This window comes from Camelina sativa, chromosome 6 (assembly GCF_000633955.1).
Source record: "Camelina sativa cultivar DH55 chromosome 6, Cs, whole genome shotgun sequence".
NCBI classification, from domain to species: Eukaryota; Viridiplantae; Streptophyta; class Magnoliopsida; order Brassicales; family Brassicaceae; genus Camelina; species Camelina sativa.
The window spans coordinates 11,538,277-11,551,579 of NC_025690.1; the positions used below are offsets into that span (position 1 = coordinate 11,538,277).

The 13,303-nt window shown below is 38.2% G+C and overlaps 2 protein-coding genes across 3 annotated transcripts; one reads left to right on the plus strand and one right to left on the minus strand.

Annotated features, from left to right (window-relative positions):
- LOC104790930 (F-box protein At3g47030-like) lies at nt 77-1,366 on the plus strand. Its single transcript, XM_010516727.2, has one exon. The coding sequence runs from the start codon at nt 85-87 to the stop codon at nt 1,261-1,263; it is 1,179 nt and encodes a 392-aa protein (XP_010515029.1). The 5' UTR covers nt 77-84; the 3' UTR covers nt 1,264-1,366.
- LOC104790931 (beta-glucosidase BoGH3B-like) lies at nt 2,019-6,892 on the minus strand. 2 transcript variants are annotated; one of them, XM_019246727.1, is made up of 10 exons: nt 6,602-6,892; nt 6,278-6,482; nt 6,033-6,123; nt 5,638-5,783; nt 5,312-5,555; nt 5,126-5,230; nt 4,852-5,034; nt 4,663-4,757; nt 2,790-2,896; nt 2,019-2,717 (listed from the first exon to the last, which is right to left on the minus strand). In XM_019246727.1, exons 1-10 carry the CDS (start codon nt 6,765-6,767, stop codon nt 2,230-2,232), a joined length of 1,830 nt encoding a protein of 609 aa, XP_019102272.1. In that variant the 5' UTR covers nt 6,768-6,892; the 3' UTR covers nt 2,019-2,229. The 2 variants fall into 2 exon arrangements, with proteins under 2 accessions (XP_019102272.1, XP_010515030.1); XM_010516728.2 differs by lacking the exons at nt 2,019-2,717; nt 2,790-2,896 and adding an exon at nt 3,781-4,479 and having other exon boundaries at nt 4,556-4,757.

The following is a 13,303-nucleotide window of genomic DNA, read 5'->3' on the forward strand; positions in this document are numbered from 1 at the left end:
CAGCTGTGGTCCTCCTTTTAAGTCCTTATAAATAGAAAATGTGTCCACACCTTCGAAAAACAAAAAGGAAATAAAAAACAAGTCATGTTTGGGAGTCTAGGGTTAAACGCCGCCATGGAAAAAAGGCAGAAGCAAGTAGTTGCCAGCGCAAGCAAGTCCCCACCAAGAGAATACAAGAAGGAGATCCCAGCTGATGTCTTCATCGACATATTCTCAAGGTTGCCAGTGAAAGACGTGGCAAGGTGTCGTTGTGTGTCGAAGCTCTGGTCTTGCCTACTTCGTCGTCGAGACTTCACCCAACTGTACCTGAAAGTGTCATCGGTTCGTCCGCGTCTCTTATTCACCTTCCTATACAAGGGTAAGCGGATCTTGTACTCCATGCCTCAGGATTTAGATCCAGACCAAGACTACCCCTGTGTATATCCGCATTACCAGATGCATTTCCCTAAAGGTTTGGGTTCTTCGGATGATGTGTGTCCATCTATACTTGGTTTGATCTGTACCAAATCTAGGAAGCCGATGATCTGTAACCCTAGCACAGGACAGTACATGTCTTTACCCGTAGCGACAACCAAGAGGAATCTGAGTAGACCCTATTTGGGGTATGATCCTACCGGCAAAGTCTTCAAGGTATTGACCGTGTCTGATGATTATGTGTGTCGAGTTTCAACATTAGGAACGGGAGAAGTGACCTGGAAAAGGGTCGAATGTTCGATACCCCATCAAGCGTTACATACTGAGGTATGCATTGATGGGGTGTTATATTATTTAGCTAAGCGCATGGGCTATGGAACTCGACCAGGTTATATGGTCGTATGCTTTGATGTTGAATCGGAGAGGTTCAATTTTCTAGATGTTGAGTTACCAATTTTGGGTTCAGCTCTCATAAACTACGAAGGTAACTTGGGCATATTGTTGCCAGATTCTGGTATTATATATGAAGGCACAGAAAGTTTTGAGCTGAGGGTTCTAGAGGATCATACTGATGAGGTCAAATGGTCGAATACTGTCTACACATTGCCATTTTACTGGAAGTATGCAGTTTCACATTCCTTCCTATACATTGCCGGGATGACTAGTGCAGGTGAAATTGTCTTGTCGACAAGCTTTCTAGTGGAGCCTTTCGAAGTGATCTACTACAATATTGTGGAGAATACTGTGGTAAGAATTGAAATCACTTTCGGAATTGTAGATAAGAAGGCTCCCTGCTCAAGGTTTTTGACTTTGATCAACCATGTAGAGAATGTGGAGCTTATGGATTAGGATCGTTTATAACATATGTAGCTCCCCGGCCTTCTATATAAATTTATGTTCTTATATATAGACACCCTTATTGTTGTATCCATCTTGTATCAATGTTTGTTGAAAGTTGTAAGCTTATGTTTTAGCTATTTCAACTTTTTCTCTTCTTGAGTAACCTAATTTGTCTTCGTACAATTTTACTATAACTAAACATAGAATTTGATCCATTTTCAGATAGATAGTCTGATGAAAGAGAGGGCACAAAACAAATTTGGTAACCTCAACCTGCACGCATGTAACATTTATTACTTCTCACCAATATCAAACAGTTGATGATGATTTTTTTTTCTTTTATGTTAGTTTCGTTTAATGGGATTACCATAAGAGACTATGAGTTATCAGATCTACCGTCTAACAAAGCTTCCTCTATAGAAACTAATAAAATTAAAATTTTGTATGTTCATAATTAATATCACAAATCAAGCTACAGGTAAACCCTTCCCAGAAAAAAATAATTATGGTTTAATTTTGGATCAGTTTCTCTTTATTGCAAAGAGAAAACAACCGAAATAGGAAATTCGTACAACAGTGAACAGTTATAGTTTCTTGTCGAACAAGAAGGCAAGACAATGACAGAAGCACCACTCCTGGCTTGTAGACGTACTTGTAGTAGTATATGAGACTATATTTATCAAATCAACTGTCTAAACAAAGTTTCCTCTATTGAAACCATTAATATTAGAATTTTGTCTTCTCATAAATTTCACAAGTCAAGCTACCCGTAATTCCAGTGTCCATTTATTGCGAAGAAATAAAAACAAGACCAATAGGAAATTTGTACAACAGTTTCTTGTCGAACAAGAAAGCAAAGACAATGACAGAAGCATTTGATATGAATTGTTTCAAAATAGAAATTTACAAACGCCACTCATACTCCCATCATATCAAATAAATTTCACACTTGCACACATTTCAACAGACCGGACTTTAGTTCTCGGCCGAATGGTAGTTCAGACCGAAACCAAGTGGAAACAATGGATTCGAATTGGCATCAGCGGTTAACGGCAATTGGTCAACGCTTCTGAACCAGCTCACTGGTAACTTCCCCTCGAAGTCATAATCTCCAAAAATGACATCAGTCATCCCTTTCCCTTCGGTTCCAGGAAGCCAAGCAGCAACCAAAGCCTCAGTCTTTTCAAGAACCAGTGGCTCAAGAACCAATGGCCGTCCAGAAAACAAGACCACTAAAGTGGGTATTTTCTCTGCAACCGCAGTTATAATGTCGTTACCGTTTAAGGGCACTGAGAGTTCCGAGTTATCTCCCAATGTCTCTGCGTAGGGAGGTTCCCCCACCGCAACAATGGCATAGGTGAAGCCTTGACCTGAGGCTAAGGTTTCTTCAGAAGGAGTCTTCTCGTAAATCACTTCGGTGTTTTCTCCAACTACTTCTTTAATGGCATCCAAAAGCGTTGTCCCTGCATTTTTCAGACCATATTAGATACGTTCCCATTAAAAATTTCCAACAACATTGAAGTCACTTTAATTACCGATTGTGATCCTGCCACTTAGACCGAACCATGCCTTTGTCCATCCTCCGCACTGGTATCCAAGATCATCAGCGTGAGTTCCAGTGACCAGAATCCTCTTTGCATTGNACTACAATATTGTGGAGAATACTGTGGTAAGAATTGAAATCACTTTCGGAATTGTAGATAAGAAGGCTCCCTGCTCAAGGTTTTTGACTTTGATCAACCATGTAGAGAATGTGGAGCTTATGGATTAGGATCGTTTATAACATATGTAGCTCCCCGGCCTTCTATATAAATTTATGTTCTTATATATAGACACCCTTATTGTTGTATCCATCTTGTATCAATGTTTGTTGAAAGTTGTAAGCTTATGTTTTAGCTATTTCAACTTTTTCTCTTCTTGAGTAACCTAATTTGTCTTCGTACAATTTTACTATAACTAAACATAGAATTTGATCCATTTTCAGATAGATAGTCTGATGAAAGAGAGGGCACAAAACAAATTTGGTAACCTCAACCTGCACGCATGTAACATTTATTACTTCTCACCAATATCAAACAGTTGATGATGATTTTTTTTTCTTTTATGTTAGTTTCGTTTAATGGGATTACCATAAGAGACTATGAGTTATCAGATCTACCGTCTAACAAAGCTTCCTCTATAGAAACTAATAAAATTAAAATTTTGTATGTTCATAATTAATATCACAAATCAAGCTACAGGTAAACCCTTCCCAGAAAAAAATAATTATGGTTTAATTTTGGATCAGTTTCTCTTTATTGCAAAGAGAAAACAACCGAAATAGGAAATTCGTACAACAGTGAACAGTTATAGTTTCTTGTCGAACAAGAAGGCAAGACAATGACAGAAGCACCACTCCTGGCTTGTAGACGTACTTGTAGTAGTATATGAGACTATATTTATCAAATCAACTGTCTAAACAAAGTTTCCTCTATTGAAACCATTAATATTAGAATTTTGTCTTCTCATAAATTTCACAAGTCAAGCTACCCGTAATTCCAGTGTCCATTTATTGCGAAGAAATAAAAACAAGACCAATAGGAAATTTGTACAACAGTTTCTTGTCGAACAAGAAAGCAAAGACAATGACAGAAGCATTTGATATGAATTGTTTCAAAATAGAAATTTACAAACGCCACTCATACTCCCATCATATCAAATAAATTTCACACTTGCACACATTTCAACAGACCGGACTTTAGTTCTCGGCCGAATGGTAGTTCAGACCGAAACCAAGTGGAAACAATGGATTCGAATTGGCATCAGCGGTTAACGGCAATTGGTCAACGCTTCTGAACCAGCTCACTGGTAACTTCCCCTCGAAGTCATAATCTCCAAAAATGACATCAGTCATCCCTTTCCCTTCGGTTCCAGGAAGCCAAGCAGCAACCAAAGCCTCAGTCTTTTCAAGAACCAGTGGCTCAAGAACCAATGGCCGTCCAGAAAACAAGACCACTAAAGTGGGTATTTTCTCTGCAACCGCAGTTATAATGTCGTTACCGTTTAAGGGCACTGTGAGTTCCGAGTTATCTCCCAATGTCTCTGCGTAGGGAGGTTCCCCCACCGCAACAATGGCATAGGAGAAGCCTTGACCCGAGGCTAAGGTTTCTTCAGAAGGAGTCTTCTCGTAAATCACTTCGGTGTTTTTTCCAACTACTTCTTTAATGGCATCCAAAAGCGTTGTCCCTGCATTTTTCAGACCATATTAGATACGTTACCATTAAAAATTTCTAACAACATTGATTGAAGTCACTTTAATTACCAATTGTGATCCTCCCGCTTAGACCGAACCATGCCTTTGTCCAACCCCCGCACTGATATCCAAGATCGTCAGCGTGAGTTCCAGTGACCAGAATCCTCTTGGCATTACGATCTAAAGGCAGAAATGGCTTCTCAGATTCTTTTCCATTCTTTAGGAGAACTAAAGACTTTCTAACCGATTCACGCGCTATTTCTCTATGTTCCTGGAGTAATGGAAAAACAGGTCAATCATGTTCTGGTCCCAACACTCCTGTCTAATTAAAATCTAATGACATTAATCTGTACAAGAGATCTCACCATGCAGCCAACAGTACTCAATAAAGAGCGGTCCGTGAGAGGATGTTCGAAAAGACCAGCAACAAACTTCACTCTGAGTATTCTCTCAACAGCGTCATCGATCCGAGACATCGTTACTTCCCCTGACTCCACCAGATCAGTGAGGTCCTTTATAAACTGTTGATACTGGAAAGGCACCATCACCTGGAGTAACATTGATTAACTAAATCTTAGCTCTTTGTATCATCCCAGAGAGATGAAAAATCATTAACTAGCTAGGAGTTTTAGAATCTACCATATCGACTCCAGCATTAACTGAGATTTTGATGCAGTTGCGGTAGTTTGAACCGAACGGCTCGCTAAGCCGTTCCAAAGCCTCCCAGTCTGAAATGATAAACCCCTAAAAAAAAAAAAAGGCAAAGGCAACACAGCTTTAAAATCATACACCTCTTTCATATCCAAGTCAATTTTTTTGGCTAACCTTGAAACCTAGTTTCTGTTTGAGAAGTTCGGTTAAGAGGAAATAGTTGGAATGGAGTTTATGTCCGTACCAACTGGAGTAAGATGCCATAACCGTAGAGACTCCCTGAGCAAGACAATTCAAATATGGAGCAAGATGTACTCTCTCCAACTCTTCGTATGACACAATGGTGTTCCCTTCGTTTACGCCCCCTTCGGTACCACCATCTCCAACAAAATGCTTGGCGCACGCCACCACGTTGTTTCTATCACATATGTGAACAAATCCATAAGAAATTACATCAAATCCATAATATATATATCTAGCTAGAAGTATATGTTATATACCTTCCTGCAACAAATGGGTAACCACTGGGATGTTCTTTGGGTGGCTCGCCTTGTAGGCCAGATACAAGCGTACTCAACTCGCAGATAACGTCAGTATCTTCACTGTAACTCTCATAGGATCGTCCCCATCTCGGATCTCTCGAAGCCTGTCAACAAAAAAAAAATCACTTTCATTATTTTCTTCCATTCCTCTTATATATAATCTTGATTTTCACTAAGCCTGTATAGACAGACGTCTAAGGATTAGGCAAATTCTCATGTATTGAAATATAGCTCATACTCACAATGTTGTTAAGATATGAGAGATGCCAAATAAAACATATTCTCATAAGAACACTCAAAGGTATCCACCAAATGCTCCATTCAATTAATTGAGTAAGCGATTAAGAACTTACGGCCACACATGGAGCAAACGCCCATTGAGCGCCACAAGCTCTAACTTCAAGTGCTGTTGCAGCCCCGATTCTTCTGATCAAATCTGCATCTCTATCACATTTTAAAAAAAACACTTGTTCAAAATATACTTCTAGGGTAAGAATCCAATCTAATTTGAACAACACTATAACAATTAACACCCTAATCAAATACACAACACTACATCTCAAAGTGTGAAAAGAGAATGGTAAAAATAAAAAAAAACCTGGTGGCTCCGAGGCCGATGTTGTGGGGAAAGATGGTGGCTCCATAGACATTGTTGTTGCCGTGGACGGCGTCAATGCCATAGATGATCGGGATACCCAAACGCGACGCTAACGCTGCGTTTTGGTAGCCGTCGATCATATCAGCCCAATCCGACGTCAAGGCGTCCTCGAACGGCCAACTCCCTCCACCGTTTAGTACACTACCTGTAACCCCCAAAAAAAATTTTGGAACTTGGGAAACTAAAAAGTTTTGGTCGTTGACTTAAACCAAAACAGAGAAAAAAAAAAAAAAACAAATGGAGTGTGGATTGTTTCGTATATACCGATGAAGTAATCTGTAATGACGGGATGAGTAGTGACGACACGTTCGATCTGAGTCATCTGGCCGAACTTTTCCGGTAGAGTCATACGAGAGAGAAGGTCCTTTACACGCGCCTCCACTGGCGCGTCTGGGTTCTTGTAAACGCATGTTTCGTTGCTTCCTTCCATACAATTTTTTTTTGCTTCTTCTTTTTTTTTTTTTGTTTTGTTTTGTTTAGCCTTCTGTTACAAGTTTTTGCAAACTAAACCTTTATATGGCAAAGGTTTAGGATATGTGGCGTGATTCACACAAAATTTTGCCGTAGCCGAGATAGTAGATAAAGAATAAAGAAGTAATGATGTGAATCTTTCTCCAGTTTTATAACTTTTTTTTTTTATGTTTTTTCAATTTCAATTATTGAGGAAAAGGTAAAAAATGTAAATAAGTTTGGGTTGGGACCCAAGCTAAATCTGCGTTGGATCTAATAAAATGGCTTGCAACGAGTTGTTGCTTGACTAGGCTGGACATTCGGGTAATCCGTTCGGGTTCGGGTATTATTCATTCGGGTTTGGGTAAACGGGTTTAGAAAAATAGAATCCATTGGGTATTTTTAGATATATGGGTTCGGTTCGGTTTGGGTACTATCGGGTTCGGGTCGGTTTGGGTTACAAATTTTAAAACCCGATTAGTACCCGAACTACCGGGTACCCGAAAAAATATAATTAAATTTAAATAAATTTAGTTAAATTTTGACTTACATAACAAAATATTTTAGATATTTTGATTATTTTTGATATTTAGGTATAAAACTAAATGAAATATTCAAAATTATAATCATAATTTTGGGGTAATTGCATTATATTAATGATAAATATTATAAATATGTTTATATGTTCGGGTTTAATGGGTACCCAAACGGGTACCGGGTATTACCCGACCCTAACTCGAACCCACGAGTATTAGAAAATAGAATCCAATAGGGTTTTATAGGCAAACTCGTACCCTACCCTAACCCGGTTTTTCGGGTCGGATTCCGGGTTGGGTATTCGGGTACGGTTTTTATGCCCAAGCTTATGCTTGACGGTTTGGATTGACAGCAGTCAACCATTCTCTCATGTTTATAAACAAATGGTTGACTGTTTTGGTCATGTTACTCGCACTACAAGAAAACTGGCCATTTCCGACTACATTTTACGACTATTATTCAGTCGCTAAATTTAGTGACTATTTAGTCACTCCGTTACGACTATACTACGACTAAATAAAAACAATCGTAACGTAGTCGCTAAATTGCGACAACATCCGTTAGTCGTCAAAATAGTCGCCACTTAACGACTATCTTACGACTCATATATAGAATTATAAATGCAGCCATAGCCTTGTCGTTATATAGTCCCTAATTTACGACTAGTTCGGTAGACGCATTTACGTCACCAATTAGGCGACTATTATGCGACAATTTCGGCGGGTCGTACATATTGTCGCTGCGTAGTCATTATTTAGCGACTACTACGCGACACTTTCGGCAGGTCGTAATGTAGTTGTATAAAAGTCGTAAACTGCCAATATTTAAAAATCACGTTTATTTCGTTTGGGGGTTGGTATACTTGTATTATGCGATTGATTTTTTTAGTCGCTTGGTAGTCGCCAAAATTGCCTCTATGTTTATCAGCTTCACCACTTCTTCTCTCCTCACTCGATCAAAACAAACACATTTGTGGAAAGGAAAAACAAAATATTGAAAAAGAAAGAAAGGAAAAAAAATCTTGAAAAAGAAAAAGAAAAGAAAAAAAATATCTTTTGATTATTCTTATATAATGGCTGGGAAATACAATTACAGTAATTCTCGAGAGTGGATGTATAAGAGGTTCGATGAAGTGATAGGCAATTTTTCGGCGGAGTTTACAACGGGGATGGAGCAATTCATGGTATTTGCAAATAGTCAATCTCTATCACAGAATAATGGGGGTATGTTCCACTGTCCTTGTAGTCATTGTAAGAACGATAAATTTATGTCGGGAAAAAGAATTTGGAATCATATTTTTAGCAATGGATTTATGCCTTGAATATTATATTTGGTATAAACATGGGGAAGAAATCAATATGAATATAGGAACAAGTTATGTTGAATGAAAATTTTAATTTAAAGGCAGCGTTAATGTGGACGATAAGTGACTTTCCAGCGTATGGCATGTTATTAGGATGGACAACCCATGGTAAATTGTCTTGTCCAGTTTGCATGGAAGATACAAAATCGTTTTATCTCCCTAATGGAAGGAAGACATGTCTGTTTGATTGTCATCGAAGATTTCTTCCTCACGGTCATCCAGTAAGGAGGAATAAGAAAGACTTCCTAAAGGGATAAGATGCTTCGAGATAGTATCCACCTCAGTCGTTGACTGGTGAGCAAGTTTATTACAAGCGTTTGGCTGAAGTAAAACCACCAAAAACCAAGGACGTTGGTGGAAATGGTCATGAAAAGAAGACTGCTGGCTATGGAAAACAACACAACTGGCATAAGTTAAGCATATTATGGGAGCTGTCTTACTGGAGGGACCTCAATCTTCGACACAATATTAATGTGATGCATACAGAGAATAAATTTTTGGATAACATCATGTATACTCTTATGGTTGTGAAGGGTAAATCAAAAGACAACATCATGTCAAGATTGGATATACAAAAATTCTGTTCTCGGCTACAGTTACATGTTGATAGTGATGGTAAAGCTCCTTTCCCACCCTTCACTTTGACAGAAGAAGCGAGAACAAGTTTACTAGAATGTGTCAAACATTCGGTGAAATTTCCTGATGGCTATTCATCAGACCTAGCTAGTTGTGTTGATATGGAAAATGGAAAGTTTTCAGGCATGAAGACTCATGACTGCCATGTTTTTATGGAACGACTACTTCCATTTATCTTTGCAGAACTCCTAGACCGGAACATCCACCTTGCATTATCATGTATTAATCAACCAGTTCATATATCCCTATATTTATGAAGTCTCCAAATAGTAATTTGAAAGTAATTAATCCCAATATTTGGCATTCTATACTGTAGGGCTTGGAGCATTTTTCCGGGACTTATGTGCGAGAATTTTGCATAAAAGTCGCATTCAAATTCTAAAACAGAATATAATTCTGATCATATACAATTTGGAAAAGATCTTTCCACCATCATTTTTCGACGTGATGGAGCATCTACCTATATATCTCCCCTACGAAGCTGAATTAGTAGGCCCTGTCCAATATAGGTGGATGTATCCATTTGAAAGGTTTTTTACAAAATTGAAAGGAAAAGCAAAGAACAAAATATATGCAGCACGATCAATTGTTGAATCTTATATCAATAACGAGATTGCTTATTTCTCAGAGCACTACTTTGCCGCAAATATACAAACAAAATCAAGGTAAATTCTAAAATCAATCAAGATAGATAAAACTGTTATCATTTATTTGAAAGTCATTTACTTTTCTCATTCGGTCAGGTTAACACAATTTGATCAAGGTGAAACCCATGTATATCATGTCCCTGGAGTACCTCCTATATTTACTCACATCGACCGTCCAAGTGGAGAAATGAATAAAATATGGCTGTCTGAAAGAGACTATCAATGCGCACATGCATATGTTTTACGGAATTGTGATTATTTTCAGCCAATTGAGAGGTATATAATTAAGTTTATATCGATTAAGTAAAATAAACTTTATTATATATATAATCCACAAAAAATTTCTCATATATTTGTGTTGGTCTTGTATATATAGTATGTTCGAGGATTTTATTGGTGCAAAATATCCAGGAATTTCGGAAAAAGAACTCTCCACCATAAGAGCTTACGAATATCATTTATGGGTTAAAGAATATGAATGTCTTTATATAATTCTTATTTGGAGCATTTTTATTATATATTTAAATAATTATAAAATATGTAGATATATTGTTACATATATGCAGGTTTCTTACTGGAACACCACAAATCCATTTCCTACCTGGGTTCAAGAGATAGTGCATGGACCTTTGAACAAGGTCAAAACATGGCTAATGTATTTTACTAGAGGCTACTTGTTTCATACACATGATCATGGTGTTGGACGAAAGACTTGTAACTATGGAGTTTGTGTTAAAGGTGAAAATTACACTGATGCATCCGATGCAGCGGATTTCTAGGGGACCTTAACTGATATCATAGAACTCGAGTATGAGGGGATGGTCAATTTGAGAATCACACTTTTTAAGTGTAAGTGGTATGACCCTGTTATGGATAGAGGCACTCGGATGAACAATGGTGGTGTCATAGACGTTCTTTCATCGAGAAAATATAATAAATAAGAACCATTAATCTAGGTACATATATATATATATATATTTTAATGTCGATAATATATATATATGTGTAACTCATATTTTTGTTGATATTCCTAAACAGCCTCCCAGGCGCATCAAGTTTGCTATATTCCCTAGCCATACACAAAGAAACCAAGGAAGGAATGGCTCAATATTTTAAAATTTAATCCGAGGGGAATCATTGCAGGATAATATGAGAACAAAGAACCGACTCTTTTGCAAACAAAAAATGATTATGCTGTATTGGTGACTACTAGTGAAGATCTGGTTTTCGATAATTTAGAAGAAAGAAATGAACCAATAAATCTTGATTATGATGTCGAAGATGCAGATTAACTCAAATTAACCTGAGAAACCAATTTTAATTCCTTAAATTTTTCGATTTACCCCCAAAACCAAAATAATTTTGGTTTACCCGGGATACCAAATCTCTAATTTTCCCCCCTTTTAACAAATCCCTAATTTTCTATCTCATTAGCCTAATTGATAAACCTCGATACTCTCTCCACTTCGATTTCTCTCTTCGAATCCCTGAGCCTCTCCTCTTCGATTTCTTTCCCGAATCCTTCAATCTGAATCCTCTTCGGTTTCTCTATCTATCCCCGATACTTCACTCTATCTCCGATCTCTTCTTTCCCGATTCTCTTTTTCATGATGGCTTCAACACAATCTGCAACGAAGTCTGCAGCTAAGGCTCTCCAACCAAAACTCCAGTTAAGCGAGGAAGAAAGAGGAAGATGGATCCTAATGTATTCCAAAGAGGCGAAGGGTCGACCCCCATCAAGGAAGCGAGAAGACCAAAAGCTCTACCGAGTCAATAAAACTTTACGCCGACAGCAGATTTACCCCATCCTCAAACCTAAGAGCAAGACCATGTTTTCCCTCGACACTCACCGTCAGTAGCACCACAGATCCGCAACTATCCCCACCGCCACAGACGATTTTCCAGACCTCGGTGAACCAACAACGTCAGACTCAACATCCTCTTTCGTCAGAGGAGGTCCACAACAATCCGCGACAGTGTGGTACTGATCCTCCACCGTCTCCAGCTGATAACTCTCAAGCTCAGAGTCATCCATCATCTCACAGTAACAACTACCATGAAGGTTCTGAGGCTTCAAATCCGGAGCTCTAGGAGGACACGATTATCACGTTAAATGCCCTTCTTAGAGTGCCAAACCGTGAGAAGTTTACCACCGTCCTCTCCCCCACACCAATGCTAAACACAACTTGGTATTAATACTATCTTCTACTTGATTGTTAAGTAAAATAATTTTTTGTTGTTGTGTGATGGTCGGTGATGCTCTATGATGGTTAGTTTTAGAACATTCATGTCTGTTTTGATTGTTCTTAATAGGTTTTGTTTTGTGTTGGTCTTATATATATGTATAAGTACTGTTGAATCATACTCAATCTTTGACATCTATTTCATGTGTTTGCAGGTTTACTCGAGACGAAAAATCGCGACTAGTAAGGAAGATTACTAAAAGTTTTACAAATAAATTTAATGGTCCATACTACAGCTGGTCATGTGTGCCTCGGGACAGACAAGAGAGATTTTTCATCGAGTTTGCTGTACAGTTTTTTTCTCTCTTAACCTTTTCACATATATGTTTACTTGTTGAGTTTCCACTAACATCATTATATTCTCTTTGCTTTGTAGAAAACACACACATGGGATCCTTTGATTACTGGGACAGTTCAACAGTTTTTCGAGCTCATCTGCCAACGCCGGATGAAAGACATGATTAGCAATGTCAAGACGAGTGGAGAGCGACCAACATGGATCGTAGATACTATTTGGCGAACAATGGTTGAGTATTGGGAGACTGAAGAAGCACAACAAAGGAGTCTCACCTACTATCAAGCTCGTTTGTCTGATCGTGGTGGTCTTGGTCCTCACGTCCACTTACAGGGCCAAAGTCTTATCAGCAAATCCATACCGAAATGGTTAGTAACTTTTATACACCCATATATTTTGTTTTTATTTACATTTGGAGCTTTAAATGATGTCATAACCCTTGCTTCTCTTGTAACATTGCAGTAAACGAAATTGGGAAGACCGGTGAGTCTTGGTGAGGTTTTTATTAAGACACATACCAAGCCAAGTGGTACTTATGTTGACCGGAAGGCGGAGCAAATCTCTCTCAATTATGAGAAGAACTTGTAGCAGAAGTTGTCCAACCTTGGGGAACATACTTCACAGCCTCCAGAGCTCACAGCAAATGATTACACAAGCATATTTATTCAGGTAAAGTTTAATTTTTCACAACCCACATTGAATTATCTTTCGATTTCTACAGCCTCTTTATGTAGTGTTTTTCTCTCTTTTTTCGTAGTCCACTCAGAAAGATTCACGAGGAAATTTGTATGGTGT

What these genes read in the sequence shown, in the direction of transcription:
- LOC104790930 (XM_010516727.2), top strand. Translation starts at nt 85, where the DNA reads ATGTTTGGGAGTCTAGGGTTAAACGCCGCCATGGAAAAAAGGCAGAAG.
- LOC104790931 (XM_019246727.1), bottom strand. Translation starts at nt 6,767, where the DNA reads ATGGAAGGAAGCAACGAAACATGCGTTTACAAGAACCCAGACGCGCCA. An exon ending in CGTTTGCTCCATGTGTGGCC is followed by an intron (nt 5,784 to 6,032) that starts GTAAGTTCTTAA and finishes TTTTGTTGACAG; the next exon opens with GCTTCGAGAGATCCGAGATG. An exon ending in TGAGTACTGTTGGCTGCATG is followed by an intron (nt 4,758 to 4,851) that starts GTGAGATCTCTT and finishes CCATTACTCCAG; the next exon opens with GAACATAGAGAAATAGCGCG.